The 20724-nt window shown below is 43.5% G+C and overlaps 2 protein-coding genes across 5 annotated transcripts in view; one reads left to right on the top strand and one right to left on the bottom strand.

Moving 5' to 3' along the window:
* LOC306793603 (kinesin-like protein KIF13B) overlaps positions 1–2255 on the bottom strand; it is a 32993-nt gene extending 30738 nt beyond the window's left edge. For 2 of the 4 annotated variants that reach the window (XM_079291271.1, XM_079291274.1), the window contains exons 1-3: positions 2121–2255; positions 1899–1990; positions 1528–1609 (exon numbers count right to left, since the gene is read on the bottom strand). In XM_079291271.1, coding sequence (XP_079147397.1) covers positions 1528–1597 — 70 coding nt within the window. In that variant the 5' untranslated portion in view covers positions 1598–1609; positions 1899–1990; positions 2121–2255. The remainder of the gene's footprint in view (positions 1–1527; positions 1610–1898; positions 1991–2120) is intronic. The other 2 variants (XM_079291272.1, XM_079291273.1) reach the window with 2 other exon arrangements.
* Positions 2256–2527: 272 nt separating this feature from the next.
* Positions 2528–17888, top strand: elp3 (elongator acetyltransferase complex subunit 3). The gene is made up of 15 exons (XM_079291458.1): positions 2528–2661; positions 2992–3091; positions 3689–3827; positions 4015–4085; positions 4819–4882; positions 4981–5049; positions 5685–5839; positions 9236–9397; positions 9500–9626; positions 13061–13254; positions 14414–14504; positions 16004–16069; positions 16208–16435; positions 16569–16650; positions 17051–17888. Exons 1-15 carry the CDS (start codon positions 2640–2642, stop codon positions 17140–17142), a joined length of 1662 nt encoding a protein of 553 aa, XP_079147584.1. The 5' UTR covers positions 2528–2639; the 3' UTR covers positions 17143–17888.
* Positions 17889–20724: the final 2836 nt, after the last annotated feature.

Genomic DNA, 20724 nt, shown 5'->3' with positions numbered 1-20724 from the left:
ATGAGTTTATGGTCTCAATCTCTTCTTCAATACAGCTTGATGTTCATATAAAATGATGGTTCATTTTAGAGTAATTTCAGTAAAGCAGAGTATGCTTTAGGGCGGGTCTACCTTGTGAGTGACAGGTCGCTACCCCATCAGAGCCGTATACGTTGTCTCCACGTCACATCCCCACCGTCCAAATATGGTCATTTCCGTTTACCGGTTGCAAAAAAGCTAAGATGGTGACAGCCGTAATCCAACATAGCGAAGGCCAAAACGTTGAACCTGAGGCTTCAAAACGACCTCACGATGACTACGTCCACTTCTTATATACAGTCTACGGTCGGCCAGCGTAGTTCTCAGTGTGCTGCTGTAACAGAGTTAATGATTCCACTTGCTATCACTGGCCATTGGTTGCTAGTATCACTATATTATTTAAGTTATTGCTAATCCTTATCATTTTCATATTATTTCCTTGTTTAAATATCATTTACAACGTATCATTAGTTCCCCATGGAGACAAGTGGGGTGTGTGTAACAGCGCCCTCTGCTGGCTGCTTGCAGACTCTAGTGGTGCGCCCAGCTTTCATGAACTAGTCTGAAGCAAGCTGATTTCATGGTAGGTTGACCTGTGACAACCTCCGTTGTGAAACATCTCATTCGATGTCTGATGTACATATATATATATATATAGATATATATAGATATATATATATATAGAAGTCCCTTTTTGTTCGTATAATTGTTTTAATTTATAATTTCTAGAGCAAATGGTTTTAACTGATTTAGCATGAGTACCATGCTAACCACAGTTAGTTTAAGTATTTGTCCCTTTAATTTAACAGTGTTCCGGAGCTGGTGACCACAACGTTGTCTATGAGAGTCACTGAAGCTGTTCTGTCTTTTACCAGCTATATTCTGTCCGATGAATAAACATCTGGTTGGAGCCATCAAAAGATATCGTGTCCTGAATTAAACACAACGCAACGGAGAGTACGCAACTGCTACACTGCCTTCTGCAACCTTATCACTAGATGCCGTCAAACTCTACACACTGCACCTTTAATTAGGCATATTTGTAGTTTTAAAAGATTTTGTAGAAACTCACTTGGAAAAGTGATTTATTCATGAAATGAATGGGAAAGTTAAAGGATGCAGCTGCTGTTCAGCAACACACAAAGTTTGTCAGCTGGCCTGTCAGTCCTCAGCACTGAACACAACACTGTACACGGTGCCCTTTGTGTCAGGATGTGATGTCACTGTTCCTTCCATATTTCTTTCCATTTCTACTCTCACAGCACTGCAGCCAAAACTCGTTTCCAAAGAGGGGCAGAATGGACCTTTTCAGAGCCCGACCTGGAGAAACAAGCTGTGTAAAACATAGGAATGAAACCTCTAAAATAATCATGGCTTCACAAACCCCCCTTTTGGAGCTGGGCACCGTTGTTAAAAATAACTTTGTTTGTCCCGTGAAAAACAGACTAATAAGTGGCCGTACTGTCCAACTCATAACTGATAAAAGTGTCACTCTGACAAGTTACTCACCTCTCCTGTTCATTGGTCGCACACGAACAGCGACCTTTACGTTGGAGTCGTTCAGGCTGTTGTCATCCATGGTGCCACCTGACTTGTATATATATATATATATATATATATATATGAATGGACACAATAGACACAAATTACACTCTGTATGTAGAGTTAATTCAAACTAAATCTGAACATACACATAGGCCTGAACACAGCTCGTCATTGCGCCAGATACGAATATCTATAAATAAACCCAATAAACTAGTAACTCCTGCTACTTGCAACACGATTATTACTTAAACCCAACTCCAAGCAGCTTGTAAAAACGAAAACGAAGAGACAACAAGCTGAAGTACAAAGTATATTTAAAAGAGAAGTGAACAAACCGTGTGGAAAAGAGTGCGCAGTAGTTTCGCTGTCCGACTCTCGCAGGCACCTTGAGGAACACCCAGCAGCTAGCCCGGGACGCTAACGAGAGCTGGAGAACAGCACACATAGAGAGAAGGGTCAAATGCTTTCATAATGACCGCCGATAAAAGTAACCGTAACCCCAGTACAGTGTACTATGACACCCTGGTTTCAACGTGTAAGTCTAAAACAACACTCACGACAGTACACAGTTCATTCCCTCGGCTCCTCCACCTGTTGCATTTCCTGAAACTTCCTCCGGAGATCAGTCAAGCCATGTCAACTCTCAGCTAAAGGGATTTGCTGTGAGACTTTGTGAGATTCCCAGGTTCCCCAGTCGCGCTCTGCTCTGCACGCGCTCGCACGGTTGGTTTGAGAGGGAATTCAGCGCCACAGTGTGGCTCCACGTGCATTACACGTCTGTGCTTTTCGTTCAAGGATATGTATCCAAAACAAGTGAAGACATGATAAGAACAAATATTCTCAGTTAATGCTAATTAACCCAATACAGCACACTGGTAAAACAGCAGTTACTTTCGTTGAGAAGCGTGTTTTACGTAATTTTACGACAGTGTCGACTGCCTTACGACAGAAGCCGTGTGTAGACGCAACGTGGAGTTGTTTACTATTTATGACAGACCCCACTGGATAAAAACAGTTGTAATCCTGCAAACCAGCATCTATCCGTTGGAAGTTTGACTGTGTGACTAAAGGAAGAAATGGGAAAGCCAAAGAAAAAGAGTGAGCGTGTTACAATGTGTTAAAATGATCTGAAATGACTTCCTAAACCGGTCTGGCTGGCTTTAGCTTGTTGCTAGTGCTAACTTGTCTTTCCAAGTCTCACAACACGATGACAGCGATACAACTTGAACATTTAGTCTTAAAAACGAGTCGTACATCTTTTGAAAATCCTTCGTGCTTAAGCCTGAATTCATCCAGTTACTGAGAACGGGTTTTACAAACTGTAAGAGCTAACACTAGCTATACCCGAAGCTTGTAGATTCCGCGTTTCGTATCTGCATGGAAACACTAAAGACATTGTGGTCACACGATGTTGATTATCTTTGATAGGTGATCTCAGCCGAGCTGAGCTGATGATGATGACCATTGCTGATGTTATCAATCAGCTGGTTGAAGCCCATGAAGAGGGCAAAGACATCAATCTCAACAAGTAAGTCCTCCCCAGAGTGACACACAGTGATCAGAAGTACACTGCACACCACATACGCCTTTTATTACAGAGCTCTGCAAGCAGTCTGGATGTGTACAGATTACAGTAGATTTAGAATGTGTGTTTCTTTTACATATTTATGAAATCATTCACTTCCCTGTGATTTAAGTCGCAGTGCTGAAGAGTATGAAACAGGGCCTGTGTAAAGGCTGACATCAGCTTTAGAAAGCAACCGTCAGTCATTATTGTTTTTACTTTTGACAGCAATTCTTTTTTTTTTCCTGGCAGTATGACAATGCAACTGTTTAATTAACAATGTAATTGATGTGTCATTGTCTTTTTTAGAAAGAGCCCTTAAATCTAAAGTGCCAGGAAGAGTTATGATAAGGAAGCATTGTTGTTTGTGACCCATTGATTGGAACTTTGGGCCTGACTCCTTTTGAATTGTACTTGAGTGTCTGTCTGTTCATGGACTTGCACTTTTACATATTAACGTGAGGATTACAAAAGACTAAAACGATGCTCTCCTACTACCATGTACACTAGACTATGCTATATATATATATATTTATTGTGTTATGATTCTCTTTTCAAAAGAGTGAAGACTAAGACTTCAGCGAAATATGGACTCGAAGCCCAGCCTCGATTGGTCGACATCATTGCTGCCGTTCCACAACACTACCGCCGTGCTCTGGTGCCCAAACTGAAGGCCAAGCCCATCCGCACTGCCAGCGGGGTAAGTAGCCTGCAAAGCGCCCTGACCCGGGGTCAGCAGTTTAATGCTGGGCTCTGTCAGGCTGTAACCAAACAGCTGAAAGGCATTGGCTGCATCTAGCCAAAGAAATACAAGAACCTGTCACAGACAATGCCACATCACTGCAATATGTGTAGTCTGATTGACTTATTTTGCATCTCCTCTCCAGATCGCGGTGGTGGCTGTGATGTGCAAACCGCACAGATGTCCGCACATCAGCTTCACGGGCAACATCTGTGTGTGAGTAACGGGCGTCCTCCTCGCCCACATTTTTACGGTTTACTTAATTCTATTGCGGAACATTTTTTATTTATTCTTAATTTGAAGATTGTGCACTGTAGATGTTAGCAGAGCATGATTATGTTCATTCACAGTTGAACAAGTTCACGTCCAAGAACTTAGGCTGCAAGAGATGTTGATAAAACCACCGATAGAGGTTCCAGTTGTTATGGCTCACTTAGAACAATTAGTTGTTGTTTTTAATCACATGTTTATTCATTTATTGTTCCAAGCAGACAGTTCAACCCAAAATCCATATTTCCCTTCTTACCTGTAGTGCTATCTATCAGTATCAATAGTTTTGGTGTGAGTTGGAGATATCGGCCGTATAGATGTCTCCTCTACAATATAATGACACTCTATGGCACTCGGCTTGTGCCGCTCAAAGCACTACAAAAATAATTCCATTTGAAGAAGTGAAGAGTAGTGTCTCTTTCCACAAATCATGAGCCGTTTACTCAAGACAATCCACAGATATTGTTGTGAGCAGTTGTATGGAGGGACTATTTTCTTTCAACCATCGTTGAAACGATCATAATAACCGTGTCATGGTTTCTGGATAGAGACATCAACTCGCATCCAATCAATCTAGATTGATACATTCAGCCACAGGTAAGAGGATGGATATGTATCTTGTGTATTTTGAGGTGAACTGTCCCTTTTGTAAATCATCCCTCAATGTGTTCTCTGGCAGCTACTGTCCCGGTGGACCGGACTCAGACTTCGAGTACTCCACACAGTCTTACACCGGCTACGAGGTAAGGTAGTTTCATCCAGTCTTTGTTTTGGGTTGAATTTTGACTTTAACTTAAGATATTCATTTTTAGCATGTTTTTTATGATTCTCTCTCTGACAGCCAACGTCTATGAGAGCGATCCGAGCACGTTACGACCCCTACCTTCAGACCAGACACCGGGTGGAGCAGGTCAGTGTAGCTCTGCAGTGTCTTTTCAATCCAGGCTTGGCTATTACCTTTTACACAACAATATTTATATATATATATATATATATATAATCTAGTTGCTCGACACATCTACCTGTTTCGTTTATCTGTGGAACTTCTTTTATAGATTAGTCACAAGGTGCTAAAACTAAAAACCATGAAACTAATTCCCCAAATCAGCTTCTGTGCAGTGACCGTCCATGCTTGCGCGTGTATAAATGAGCATTGATAATATATCGAGTTCACAGTAATGAGTGTCATGGCTTTGCCCCCCCGCCTGCCAAGACCCGACCCTAATTACGCCCTTGTTTAAATTTATGGCCACATTAGTCTAATGCAGCGGCGCAATCTGCAAATCTCACTTTGCAACAGTCCTCCTCTGTTTCCATTGAGTTCAGACAGCTGGAAGTCAGCTTGATGTGCAATTGCTGTATTTTTCCAGTTTATCTCTCTGTACACTACTACTATTGTAGAGAACATTATCTTACTGTACTGTATGTACTCCCAATTAAGAGCCCGTAAAATGTCTCAATATTGCCGAATGGCACTGTTGTAGTTGCTCAGAGAGAGTGTGTGTGTGTGCGTGCGTGTGCGTGTGTGTGTGTGTCGACCTGCAGCTGAAGCAGCTGGGTCACAGCGTGGACAAGGTGGAGTTCATCGTGATGGGCGGGACCTTCATGGCTCTGCCCGAGGAGTACAGAGACTACTTCATCAGGAACCTGCACGACGCCCTCTCAGGACACACCTCCAACAATGTGGCCGAGGCCGTCAGGTACCCCCCCCCCCCCCCCCCCAGTGTTTCATGCTTGTGACACACCTGCAGGTTTTATCTATGGATGAGACGCAGTCAGTTACTATGATTCAGTTCTGGAGCAACATTTCTGGCAATTTTGATATTTGTACAGTGTTCCTCTTCTTCCTCTTAATAAAAGGTTAACCCCATTCTGTATTTATGCTGTTGCTTATTGCAACTGCAAATAAGCATATCTGAGAATATTTAACAGTAGTCTCCACCAGAGGGAGCTTTTCCACCACTTGTACAATTTCGTCCACAGTCATTCAGTTAGCTTTCCTCTACTGCTGGAGATTTCTTTCCCACTGACATAAGACTCTGTGACATCATCCTGTTTTATTGACAGAAACTTAAAGGTTGCATTGTGCATCGAACATTGTCATTTATTTAGTTCGAACCTGAAAGATATTGAATTTGCAGTGAGAAGATGGAACCAGAAAATATTAGGATTTTTTTACCTTAAATAATTAACTAGTTATAAAAAATATCTGTCATACAATCCATAATTCTACTTTGTCATCATGAAGTTGACATTTCTTTTAACATAAATAAAAAAACAGCAACCATAATTAGAATAAGCACTACATCCCTTTCCTCCCGTTTGTTCCCAGTCTTTTCTGTGTGCGCTATGCAACATGGGAACGATTGCACCGTATCTCGCTGAACATTTTCCACCGTGATGTGCTTTACATCCCCTTGCCCCCCCCCCCCCCCCCCCCATCAAACCTACCACAGCTAAACACCAGACACTATGTGGGAAGCCACGGCGTGAGGATCATCTCCACAGATTAGGCTGCTGAATGAACCCGCTCAGGATGCAGCAGGAAGATAAGCGAGGCCGCTCTGAATGAGTCCTCTTTGGTTCCCTCCGATCGATCGCTCGCTCGCTTACCGAGTCCCGATGAATTCAGCCGCGCGGCTGCTCAGTATGGATGAGCAGCAACTTTCTTTTTAGATGACTTGGAGACAATTCAAAGACAAAGTAGATATACCCATTCATCGAAAAGACGTCATACAGACCATTTGACCAAATAATGACTTTTTCCTCAGGACCGAGGCTGTTTGTTTGTTTGCCAGCGGGGGTGGGCTATTTAATTCTCTCAAGTCCGATAAGACCAGAGAGGCCAGTGTGTGAGAGTGTGTTCTCTTCCTGCATGTGTTTGTCACCGTGTGTGTGTGTGTGTGTGTGTGTGTGTGTGTGCTATCAGCAGCCTTCGTTAAGATGCTGTGATTGGGGTAATTGCGGTGGCTGCTGCTCAGTTTGTGAAGGAGGAAACTTGGTTCGGTTGGCTGGGGACAGCCTGTGTGTGTGTGTGTGTGTGTGTGTGTGTGTGTGTGTGTGTGTGTGTGTGTGTGTGTGTGTGTGTGTGTGTGTGTGTGTGTGTGTGTGTGTGTGTGTGTGTGTGTGTGTGTGTGTGTGCGCGCGCACGTGCGTGTGAGAGATGTTTGTGATGTCTCCGCATGTGTGCAGGGGTGAGCGTTTTTGTCACCACGCTCCCGATCTGATCCCAACAGCGAGGTACCGTGAGATAATCGGCTGAGATAACAGACTTTTTATTGATTCACCCAACACAATCTGATCACCCTCTCTGTAGCACACACTCCTGTAATTGGTGTAAATCAGCCAGCAGACTGTAAAAGATGGACATTTATTGCCGGCAGATACAGAATCGGGAGGAATATGCGCCGCCATGAGGGGAGCTAATGGTCATTGGAGCAGCTGGAGGGGAGAAAATGACAATCGGCTGGCGTGCTGGGACGAGATGCGTCTGTTGTTGTTTGTTGTCTTTGGGGGGGGGGCGTTGAGTCACTGATCAGTGGAGTCATGATGAAGCTCAGAAAAATATCTGTCTTGAGATTATATTTAAAGCGCCACTTTCCACATCTGGCTGCTGCTGTTACTGCTGCGATGGGCAGACCTGTTGCTCTGTGGGCATCACACGTCTTCCAGGAGTCCTGGTCCCACGGCATGCAGGCAAAACCCGTTCAGTGATCGGTCGCAAGGGTTACGGTTGGCCTAGTGTTGGGGAATCAGTGTGAGGATCATACAGTAATGGGGAAGTGAGATAAAAGTACCGTAGTGTAGAAGTGATATAAAGAGATCAGACAGTGAAGGGATGGGGAGGGCTATAGTTTATTCGGCCCGATAATTGGACACGAATGCGTTTGTAAGAATATCGTGTTCTCAGTCAGACAAATATACAGATGCCATTGTTTCCCATGTGTAAAATGAATTGGTGCTCCCGTCCGTAATGTGTATGCATGTTTCGTTTTAGTCTCGCTTCATAAGTTTGGTTGAAAATGAAGATGAACGTGAGGATTACTAGTCATTAAAAACTCCCTTAAGTCTTCATGGGAAATCGTTGGATAGCTTGTTCAATTAATGCTACAGTGGTCTCCTGCTGCTCGGGGCCCCTCGGCCCCTTGAGGTCCAACCGGCACGAACTGATTGATTAATTAAAACCTTTATGAACTGTTTTCTGTTATCACCTCATGAAGTTAATGTGGTGAACACAGTCGTTTCATCCAGCTGTTCTCAACCACTGGTGGACCGTGGAGGTACTGCCTCAATTAAAGATGTCATGTTTTGGTTGTATACAAAGCTAGTTATGTTTACAGCTAAATGACACAAAATTTATAAAAAAACATTTGAAATGAATAAGTGATGTGGGAGACGACTCTTCGCCAGTAAAAGTGTTGGTGAAAAAATATGCCCCTGAAAACATACATTTGTATTTATAATGGCAGGCAGTGATGGGTGGTGGTGAGCAGTAGCTGTAACCAATAGATCGATGCTTCAACTCTGTTCATAACGTTGACCTTTCAACTATTATCATGACTAACCCTAACCCATACAACCATTGTTATCAGAGCAATCATTGTTTTCTTCTTGTTATGTCATTTAAAAAAAAGACTTGTCATTTCTTCATGAAGTTGGTCGTCCTATTGAATGTCTATCTGGATACTGATACCAACCTGTAAGCACAGCAGAACTCCAGATCCCTTCAGGACTTCAAAATAACTGAACAATCTCAGACTTGAACTTGCTTTTGACACAGAGTAAACACTCATTAATGCCTCATTTTACATTTGCATTGCAAACATAATCTTTTTTCCCCATCCTGTGTTTCCTTTATTGCATATTAGTGTGTCCATAATGTGGGGCCAGAGTCTGGATAATGAGCCGTGCAAACTCCCAGCTTGTAAATTGATGTTGCTTAATGATCCCAGCATAAGAAACACTCCAACGTACTCAGTGGGACTAAAATAAATAGAATAAAGAGGTTATTATATCAAAGCAAGAATCATATTATAAGACTATTAAGAGCAGAAATAATCGATGACAGGAATGACTGAGGCGGTTTCCTCATGCAGGTACTCTGAGCGCAGTAACACCAAGTGTGTGGGGATCACCATCGAGACGCGGCCCGACTACTGCCTGAAGAGACACCTCAGCGACATGCTGGGCTACGGCTGCACCCGGCTGGAGATAGGAGTCCAGAGTGTGTATGAAGACGTGGCCCGAGACACCAACAGGTCCGTACGTCACAGGAATGAATGAATGAGAGCAGACGTGGCCCATTACAGCAGCCGGTCCGATGCTTTTCTTTCTGTTACCTTCCGCCTTGTTTCTTCCAGAGGCCACACGGTGCGGGCCGTATGCGAGTCTTTCCAACTCTCGAAGGACGCCGGCTTCAAGGTGGTCGCCCACATGATGCCAGACCTGCCCAACGTGGACATGGAGAGGGACGTGGAGCAGTTTATCGTAAGCTTTCATGAATAATACCTGATTTGAGCCAACAGAGTGGCTCTATGCTCCTAAAGAGACAAAATAAACCGTAAGGCATGTTGTGCGTACAGTAGCATTGGGCTAAGCTCGAGAAAGTTCTCGAGTAATTCGGTTCAGGTAGACTTTAGGGAGGTTGCCGCCTGGCTACAGACTTAAATTGTCACCATAAAAGTCATGCAACAAGTCAATGATTAAGTTTGTGACATTAGCAATCATCATATCTCCTTCCTTTGCTCGGCATCAGCGTGCGTCACCGCTACTTAGTTCACAGTGGTGTAGCAACAAGTAAGTCCTACATGTAGCGTCTTCAAAATAGAAAAAGAGAAGAGCTGCGACAGCCAACTCGCGGTCTCAACTGCGACTCAGTGGAGAATCCCGTCAGTCGTGGCTCAGCAGCAGGCTCTCGTCACAGCTCTGATTGGAAACACAGCTGTAATGTGAGTGTGTGGGACCAGACCAACGCCTGACTGTAGGATGTAAATGAAGACTCAGTTTGAGGCTCATTTGGCTTCTTTTGTTTGCTTTTTTACACTGATGAAAACAGAAGTGAAGTGATTAGTGACACAAAGAAGGAAAAGAAAAAAATTGATGCACTGTCTCACTGGAAATAGGATGAGAAGGTTAAGTATGAAGATAGAGGCGGCAGACGTTAGCTTAGCATAACAACTTGAGTCTGCAGCAATGCTAGCCGTACTGAGAGGTTATACTCCGACACAGCAGTGATTTGAGTGACTACAGTTCTTAGGATTCATCCTCTGGGGACCATAAATACATTAATTTGATGGGAATCCATCCAAGATATTTCAGTCTGGACCAAAGTGATGGACCGTCCGACTCACAGACGACCATCCAGATTGTTGTTGTTTTATCTACGGACAAAACCAAAATGCCTATTTTGTTAATACTGGAGGGGAAAAAAACCACTGTACGTACACGTACGCTGATGCTGATCTACGATAAGATCATCTTTCACTCGGGCTGTAACTAAAAAAGTCTCAGTTGTGCGAAAGCAAAGCACTATTTTTCGAGGTTATTTTTGTGTGTTGTTAACGCTGACTCAGGAAAATGGGAATCTTCATGATGGGCATGAAGGCACTCAGGACATCTCCAATCTTCTGAGCATCAAAAGCTTTTCACAAGAAAATATTGAAGTCGTGGAAGAGAGTCTGTGTCTTACCGCAGATTTGTTCCATTACCTCAATGTGTGTGTGTGTGTGTGTGTGTGTGTGTGTGTGTGTGTGTGTGTGTGTGTGTGTGTGTGTGTGTGTGTGTGTGTGTGTGTGTGTGTGATGGTAATGTGGGGGCAGCAGCAGGTCGGCACAGTGAGAGGAAGCAGATTAAATGTGTATTTGGCCGACAGAGTCTCTTTCTTTGCTTTCCTGTTCCACTTCCTCTGTCACGTCTCCTGCTGAAGTTCATTTCTTCCTTTGTCTCTGCTGTCTCTCGTCTGTCCAGCGGGTTCTCTCTCCTGTCTCCTTGTTTTTGTCTCTTTTCCCCTCACGCCTTTCTGTCGTCTCCATTATCTTTCGCTTCATCTTTTTCCTCCTCTCTCCTCTCCAGTCGTAACTTTCCACTCGACGCTTTCACTCCTCTGCTGTCGGACGGTCTCTCTTCTCCCCCATCTCGCCCGTCGCCTCGTCCGTCTCTCGTCTCAGTCCCCCCCCCACGCCGACACTAGGCCCTTTCTAGAGCCAGTGTTTGGTTCATCAAGTGAGAATGTTGCCACCTGTGTGCAACATGGCGGACTACGTGAAGAGGACCCGCTCCTTATGTCGATGTAAACGGCTGAATCCAAGCTAACGAAAACGTGACGAGTCTTAGTTTCAGGCGATGTAAACACGAATGAAAACATAGAGCCACCTCAATCCCACTCACTGTTTTAGGAGAATGAAACTATTTTGTTGAATGGCTACAAAAAATCTCGATGAATATTTGTTTTTATCTCAAGACTGAGCAATTCATCTGTGGTAATAATTTTGGCTATAATTGTGCAGCCCGTCCTGCACTAAGACTGCAGCTGCCCCATGACCCTTAAAAGGATTAAGCATGAAAATATAATAAGTGGACGGATGAATAAAACATCCAGCTCATAGCTTTTGTTTGCTTGCCGTACCCAATTTGATAAGAAAGGGAATCAAATGATGCAAATAGCTGCTGAGGTTTCAGTGGAGGGATGTTTACTCGAATATAAAAACCATGAGAAATTGGTAATAATTATTTCATTCAGACACAGAGCTCTTCAGGGCTGGTTGCCAGCTATAGGAAGGATCTCTTCATTTTATTTTCTGTTTGCATTAATCCCATTCGTTCAAGCATGCGTTCTTCCTTCAGCCATTATCTTTCTCGCGTGTGTTGTTCTGATCACATCCTAATGTCGGTGGGACCACAGACCCGTTTCAGGAGCAGCAGCGAGCAGCAGCAGGAGAGCTTTGCATCCTCCTCGCGTCTGTCATGGCTGTCCTGATAAAGAAATTCGATTACAACTTCCTCCCGGCCTTAGATGCTCCCGCACTTATCTCCGGTATACAGATGCTCCGTGTCCCGGGGGAGGCATCCCTTAACAGGGTTCCTCTCCACTGACCAAAGGAGCTCTGATATGGAGCAGGTGCAGAATCAAAATAGTGTCTCATCGCTTCTTTTTTTGAGTATGGAAGAATAATTTGTCAGATTGGCTCCCCGATCCCTCCCTTTAGGGGTTTAGTGCAGGGCCATGTGGGACATGTCCCCGTGTGATTATGAGCTGTGACGAGGGAGAGAGAGATCATGAGATACCGATAATGCGGCCTATTTTGGAGAATGCGCCTCGATTCCAGATCTTCACGGCTCTGATCATGATAGCGGAGCAGAGAGGGGAGGAGGATGACTGGAAATCACACTGATTCCTCTTCGCCGTGATAAACCAGACTCAGAAAAAGGCCCTGCAATTGAATAACGCAGCGTTGTTGTGCGGTTGATATCTGCTTAACACGAGCTCTGTGGATGCCCTCCTTCACGTTTTAGGAGGCGGTGCCTTTGCAAATGGAGCCTTTTTTATTGACCTTTTTTTCTTCCCCATGAATGATAAAAACTCAGGCTTTCTTTTCGAACCACCTTCATTCATTTCCTCATCGTTCTTTTTCGCCCTCATGTCAATTTAAAGAATAAGCGGTGTACGTCTCAAATTAAATGTCGGTCCATACTGTGTGGTAAAACGGATGATGTCAAATAAATGGATGCGTTGCTGTTCTTCATGTTGAAGTACTTCAGTGTGTTAAATTCATTTCAGATTGTGTCATGAATTCCATTTCAGAAGAGTTATGAGAAAGAAACTGTGACTTTGTGATTTTTTTTGTTCAGCCGTAATGTCTCCAGAGAAATGCCATTCGCTTTAGGCTTTAAAGCGTCACATGGATCTACGTGTTCTCTTGCAGGAGTTTTTCGAGAACCCAGCGTTCAGGCCCGATGGCTTGAAGCTGTACCCGACGCTGGTGATCCGAGGTACGGGCCTGTACGAGCTGTGGAAGACGGGCCGGTACAAGAGCTACACGCCCAGTGCCCTGGTGGACCTCGTGGCACGCATCCTGGCGCTGGTGCCCCCCTGGACAAGGGTCTACCGGGTACAGAGGTGAGACGCACGTTAAACGGTTGTTTTTTAAGTTCTTTAGCACATCATGCAATTATCACGCGGCAATAAGGTAACCTCGTTTTTTTTCTGTAGCGACGCTGACTTTTCTGAGCTTTAACAAATGCATCAACCAATCATGTTGTGCGGAACACAGAGGCTCCGTAGTCTGAAACCAAGATGGGAAACTATATATATATATATATATATATATATATATATATATATATATATATATATATATTTATATATATTTATATATATATATTTATATATATTTATATATATATATATTTATATATATATATTTATATATATATATATTTATATATATTTATATATATATATTTATATATATTTATATATATATATATTTATATATATTTATATATATATATATATTTATATATATTTATATATATATATATTTATATATATATATATATATATATATATATATATATATATATATATTTATATATATATATTTATATATATATATTTATATATATATATATATATTTATATATATATATTTATATATATATATTTATATATATATATATATATATATATATATATATATATATATTTATATTTATATATATATATACTGTGAAAATATGGAGACACTCAATCCGCAGAGAAATGCACACAGCCCGTATTCAGGCATTGTGCCTTAAACAAGCCGTCAGGACGTTCGTAAGGATGTGACGTCACAACGACGGTCACCGGTAGAAGTGATGCTAAATTCTGTGTAGTTGATACAACCAGTGAGTCCCCGGGTGCAGTGACGCTGCGATGACAGAGCAGATACGGAAGACCAGGAACCACTGACCAATCAGAGCACACTGGACTTATTTTGGGAGGGGGCTCTTAAAGAGACGGGCGCTAAAACCAAGAGTTTCAAACATAGTGATTACAGGTATATTCAGAAAGAACTTACGAGAATAATGTAGTTTTTCGAACATTAAAGTAGGTAAAGATGCGCTTGTTGAAACCCAAAATGAGCATGATGTTCCCTTTAAGATATTTTGTGAATACAGCCTCAGGGATATATTTATGTTTGTGTGGTTGCATTTGTAACATAGAATTTCAAAACTGTTCTTCCATCATCTTATGTATCCTCTTGTCTTTTCCTTGCTCTTGTACCTCCTATCAGGGACATCCCCATGCCGCTGGTGAGCTCCGGAGTGGAGCACGGCAACCTGAGAGAGTTGGCCCTGGCCCGGATGAAAGACATGGGCACTGAGGTGAGACTCGAACTAAGACTCTGCGTCAGCTCGCTTTTGAGTGAGGAAGCCAATAAACTATCGACTTATCCAGCTGGGACGCGATCCAAACGGGTACTGTAGAACTTTGACTGTCAGATTCATTTACATCTGATCGAGTAAGACGACAGAGTTAAGCAGTGTTTCAAATTGTTGGAGCGTGGAATTGGAGCACCCTCTCTGCCACGACATTTATTGACTTTATGTTGGAAAGTAGAAAGTAGATGACAACTTTAGGAGTTCAGCCTGAAAATCAGCAGGGAGGGGTGCACCTAACCAACCAGCACAGCGCATGGAGCAGAGGACCCCGTACCAACTCCCATCACAAAAAAAGACTGCTCATCAGAAAACGCCTATGGGGTACAGAGTTCTGTTAGAAACAAGCAGGGCGCGTATTGACCATCAGGCTGAAATAAGACCACACAAAGATCAGTGGCAACTTCTGCTCTTTTTCCCACCACCCCCACTGGTAAAACTTTATACTTTGTTATCCAATTATTAATGAATTCATGATCACTTGCAAAATGTCTTTTTACAGGCCGAGTCTGTTTGTTTCTACAGACCAGACTTCTGGTCTATTTTGCCATGGTTTCACTTTCATGTCAGGGTATTGTCGTCCATCCATGAACTGAAAGCTTTTAAAGTAAAGCGTCATTTCACTTGCCGTGGCCACAGTGACGTCACACCATCAGATACATCCCTTCACATTGGGGTCCTTGTTGCGGGTATTCGCCTTCACGTGCTCCTCCAACGTTTTCTAACCAAATGGGCGGAGAACTTTGTGGAGCTTTGAGAATGTCGGTTTTCCGTGAGGAGGCCGAGGCCTAATAGTCTTTACGATGTCAACCCCGGTTGATTCTAATGGCAACGGCAAGTTCGGTTTAAAAACTACAGTTTTCCAGAATTCTGAGGGCAGCAAAGACTCCGTGAGCAGCTACATTCACATCTGAAATACAACAGAAGAGCAACTGGTGTTTCTGTTGTCAGTGCAGCCAAACAAACTCACGTTGTTCCAATAGAGACATCAGTCACTCATCTGTTGCCACCAGCAACGTTGCTGAGGAGTTAGATGGAGGGAAAAAACGGTTAAAATGACCGTCGCCATGGTTGCTGCACGCATTTTTTACTCCTTCACAATGAAAGTGTTTTTCTTCCAGTTGAATGCTTTTAATGTGAAGGAGTGGCAGTAGGAGATGTTGGGTCAACAAAGAGTGTGAATGCGAGTAAATGAGATCCAATTATAAAACATTGGAAGACTGCATGTCACATCATTTCCGGTGAATCTGTCATGCATGTGGAGGCAATTTGGAAGGCAGGAATGGCGGACCCCGCCACTACCAATGAAAAACTACTGCTCTGAGAGGTGTTAACAGAATGTAAATCCCCTGAATGGCTTTTGCTGAAAAATGACCAGCATAAATAGAGTTAGATTTTGAGTGTCCGTGCTGGTTTCACCCATTTGAACGTTTCTGTGTGTGCAGTGTCGAGACGTGAGAACACGAGAGGTGGGCATTCAGGAGATCCACCACAAAATCAGACCGTACCAGGTAACGGACAGCATCCTGGAGAGGCAGTCGTATTGCTCAACACACTGATCATAAAAGAAGGCTTACATTTACCAAATGCTGTGTGTTTGCTGCACAACCGCTCCATTCCCTAACAAAGATGAGTGTGTGTGTGTCCAGGTGGAGCTGGTGCGGAGGGACTACATGGCCAACGGCGGCTGGGAGACCTTCCTCTCCTACGAGGACCCGGAGCAGGACATCCTGATTGGCCTGCTGCGCCTGCGCCGCTGCTCACCGCAGTCCTTCCGCCAGGAGCTTAAAGGGGGCGTGTCCATCGTCCGTGAGCTGCACGTTTACGGCAGCGTCGTCCCCGTCAGCAGCCGGGACCCCAGCAAGTTCCAGCACCAGGTACACGGGCACTGGAGTAGACACCCAAACACCCCCGCCTGATTCACCACAAAATAAGGCACAAGCAGCTCAAACGTTTGTAAAATATCCAAAGTCTCCTCATCTGTTCCTTTCTCCTTCCTTCCTGCGTCAGGGTTTTGGCATGATGCTGATGGAGGAGGCAGAGAGGATTGCCAGAGATGAACACGGCTCCAGCAAAATGGCCGTTATCTCAGGTAAGAACATAAATGGCACGGGGGTGCATCGTTTATCCTCTCCACAGACAATCCTTGTCTGGATGGTGGAATGAAGCTGCAGATGGTGCGGGCAGATAATTAGTACAATGATGATGGAGGCATGAATCATGAGGAAATGCGTTGTTTGGTGAGGCTGTCCACGTGATCCCAGCCCGTCATAATTCAGCCTGCATCTTACAGTTTAAATGGCCGAACAAGATTGTGAATGACATGAAAATAAATTAAGGATTCATTAAGAAAATACAGTCACATCTGTATACTTTGCTGAAGTCTCCACAAGGATCAATGCATGTTTAATGTGAATCTGCAGTGTTTCTTCCACTGGTGGCTGTTTCACTTCTCCTTGTCTTCTTCTCTGGTGTCTTTGTTTTTTTCACAGGCGTAGGAACAAGGAACTATTACAGGAAGCTGGGCTACGAGTTGGAGGGGCCGTACATGTTGAAGGACCTCTACGGACCTGGAAGCGACTGAACCTGGACAGTGTTTTTATTCTGGACACATGATCGTATTTATCAAGACAATACTCCAGGGACACGGCTGCTGCAGTGTGTTTTAGTGAAGCTAAAGGAGATAATGGTTGGGGGTGCTTTTTGTTTACACACTGGGACCTGCTGCTGCATCTCCTCTGCTTTATTTAGATAAGGAGACGACATGAGAGGGCGCGAGGAGTAAAGTTATTCGGGAGGAAGCCAGAGCGTCTTGTGGACGAGTGGACATTCTTTACTGCAGTAAAAGGAAGGTCAGATTTGAGTCTGCTCAACCGGCTCCCTGTCAATGATTGTTTGACTGTCCCACTGAGCCGTTTTTATTTAAATGTTCCATGTTTCTGCAAAAGAAACACCCGAATGTCTGGGTGTCCCTTAAATAGTTCCTGTGTGTTCGTCCAGGATTAGCAGTTAATCGTGTTTTGTGCTGCGACTGAATAGAAAACGCCATCACGAGTCGAGCGTTTCCTGAATGGCTGGCGGTGGATGAATGAACTGAGGGAAGTGTCCTCGCTGGGCAGATGTTGTGCAATCGCGCAATTTTGATTTACAGGGCAGGAAATTGAATATTAGCGTTACATAGATTGCTTTTCAAAGCGCTGACAGTTAATCCTATTACTTGTGTTCCTGCCTGCGCGCTCTTGGGGCTTCATGTATTCTGGTGTATTCCAGATGTTAGACACATCACTGAACAGTTTTTTCTCTCTCAAGGAATAAAGTATATTTCAGTTACTGTTGGGTGTCCTGCTTCGTGAGTGAAGACGTTTTGAAGAATTCCACCTAAAAGACAAAGAGGTTTAAGCCTCTCAAAGAAAGGTCACATCGTGAGAGAGGCTCCTTTAATGTATTCCCCAATGTCAAGGGTGCCAGCCCCTGCAGGAGACCCCTGATGATTGCCCTATGAGAGTGTTTTACTGGCTCATTTGACGCAGCCTTTCCAATTACATCTCCATCGGTTACCCGTCTCTTGAACATTGACTGAACGTCACGTTCTGCCGCGCCGCTACTGGAAACGCCTTTTGTCATTTGAAAAAAAAAAAAAAAAATAGCGAGCTATAAAGCACCGAGGGCCCATGCCGTGACCTGTGTCTCTTGTGGATTCCAACTGCGCGGGGTGACTGAAGCTGAACGGCTACGCGTAATTTCCTGGATGCCCCCCCCCCCCCCACCCCTGTTGTGTCGTGACTGCGCTGTGTGTTGCTGTTGCAGTCCTGACGCATTGTGGAACAGGCCCACATTTGGGCTTTCTCTCTCGCTCTCTGTGCTTGCTCACTCCTGCTATCAGCTGTGAAATGTGAAAGGATCCCCCCCCCCCTCTCACCGCTCAGACGCTATGCTGAGCTGATTTGTGCTGTAGAGGAGGAAGAGTTTGGTCTAATCTTCACTGCAACAAGAGCAGAAGTATAGCAAGTTCAGTGAACCTCTACTGAAGGGAAGGATGCAGGACTGGTCTACACAAATTACAAGAAGAAGAAGAGAAAAGGAGTGTGATGCTGTACATATTCTGTTCCCCACAGCCATGCATTATCTAATTTCAATTAATTGTGAATAATATAGTGTAGTGCACATGTGTCAAACTCAAGGCCCGCGGGCCGAATCCGGCCCGCCACGTCATTTTATGTGGCCCGCGAATTCGCCAGCCAAAAAAAAGATTTTTCTTTTTTTTTTTGGAAAAATAATTAAAAGTTAGACTTGAAAATAAAAGTATCCTCATGGTCGAAATTATGAGATAGAAAGTTGTCTGTGTACCGACATTAAAACGATCACAACAGGTGGACAGGAGAGGCAACAGCCCGTAAAGAGGTTTTCCAACGATTGAAAAAGATCGACAAATAATCCCAAAATGTCCACGAAGAGAAAAATTGATGCAGAGGGAAGAAAATATAATGAAAGATGGGAAAGTGAACACATGTTTGTGCTTCAAGGAGAACAACGTGTCTGTCTTCTGTGTTATGAGGCGTGTCGGTGATGAAGGAATATAATTCACGTCGGCATTTTGACACCAAACACGGAGCTAAATTTAGCCTCCAAGAAAAACATCAAATTGTCCAAGAATTAAAAGGCAGACTGCAATCACAGCAGAATATATCTACACAGCTACAGCCCAGTGCATGCTGAAGGTATGTGAGCAGAGCTCCGACCAGATACAGAGTTTTACAAATGTCAGTTTGTGAAGAAACACCATCGCAGACCGAGTTGATGAACTAGCAGCAATCTAACAACACAGCTAGCTAAGAGACGAGCAGGTACTTGTGTTTCTAATGAACTGTTGATGAAAGCACAGACAACACGGATACATCATCTATCCGTGTTCATCAGACCTGACTCTCAGTGAGCAGCTCTTGGATGTAGCTGCCATGCACAGGACGACGACAGGGAGGAACATTAGTGATGCAGAGAGGTGACACAAACAGCTTTGAACAACGTTAATGTCATAACTTGTGTTTGATATTTGTCTTTGTTATTTTCTTTAATAGTTTGATCTTTGACAGAGTCATGTGGGTTTCTTAACCCTCAATTAAAATGATTTATGTTACAATAACAGAAATGTGTTTAAATATCATTTTTCATTTATATAACTGCATGTACAATATGTTTACACTTGAATAAACAATAATCAAATGCAGAGAGTTATTTAACAATATGTTAGGGAGACGTTAGTTATACAGTCTTACAGTTACAACCGGCCCTTTGAGGGCGACCGTGATGCTGATGTGGCCCAGAGTGGAATGAGTTTGACACCCCTGGTGTAGTGTAACGCATCAGCAGTCTTAGGTTACACTACTTACTTGTAAAAGACTGAAATGGTGGCCAGATAGCACTACGAGTCACCACTTAATATACATACAATACACATACCGGAACAAATATTCAGAGCTCAGAATAGTGGCGTTACCATGGAGCTGTTCCTCAAAAAAGTGCTACATACAAGATTGGGAGAATATCTATTTCCTCTCAACACGGCGACAGCTGAGCCAGCGGCTAGCAGCTAACGGTGCTAACATTGCTAACAGTGCAAACGTGCTGACAGGGCCAACGGTGTTTACCGGAGGGGGAACCGGAGGGTTGGAGCGTCTGACCGGCCGCCTTATGAGCGCATTGCTTCGCGACCGCTGTAAGCTAGCCAGTGGGGCACGCTGACATGCACTGAAAGCATGCATGGCTGTGTATACAAAGCACATTACTACACTATATCTTTACATAGTTAGTTGTTTGCTGCAATATTGCTCCTCCAAATCCCATATATTGCACCTTTTAATATCCATATTGGTACTGTGTAAAGTGGTCCATCAGCCAATGTGAAGTGTCTACCATTCAGTTGGAATTGCAATATTTTAGCCAAGGGTTCTAGTCATAAGAAATGAGAACAATACAATCTCTACCTCTTGTCTTTAAATGTAGCACTTGAAATAGTAGATCAGCATATTTGATGAAGTTGATTCTTGATTCTGCCCTTTTTGTTTTGGGCTGTACCCACATGGTCGACTAAACTTATTGTAAGTTGCTTTGCATTGATAAAAGCGTGAGTTAAATACATTTAATTATGTTTAAACTGTAGAATGAATCA

This window comes from Melanostigma gelatinosum (assembly GCF_949748355.1).
Source record: "Melanostigma gelatinosum genome assembly, chromosome: 19".
Taxonomy (NCBI): domain Eukaryota; kingdom Metazoa; phylum Chordata; class Actinopteri; order Perciformes; family Zoarcidae; genus Melanostigma; species Melanostigma gelatinosum.
Note: the sequence above shows the minus strand (reverse complement) of the source record. Positions and strands in the feature narration are given on the sequence as shown.

Coding starts and splice junctions, on each gene's coding strand:
- elp3 (XM_079291458.1), top strand. CDS start 2,640: ATGGGAAAGCCAAAGAAAAAGA. Junction 4,883..4,980: donor AGTCTTACACCGGCTACGAG/GTAAGGTAGTTT, acceptor TCTCTCTGACAG/CCAACGTCTATGAGAGCGAT. Junction 16,651..17,050: donor CAAAATGGCCGTTATCTCAG/GTAAGAACATAA, acceptor TTTTTTTCACAG/GCGTAGGAACAAGGAACTAT.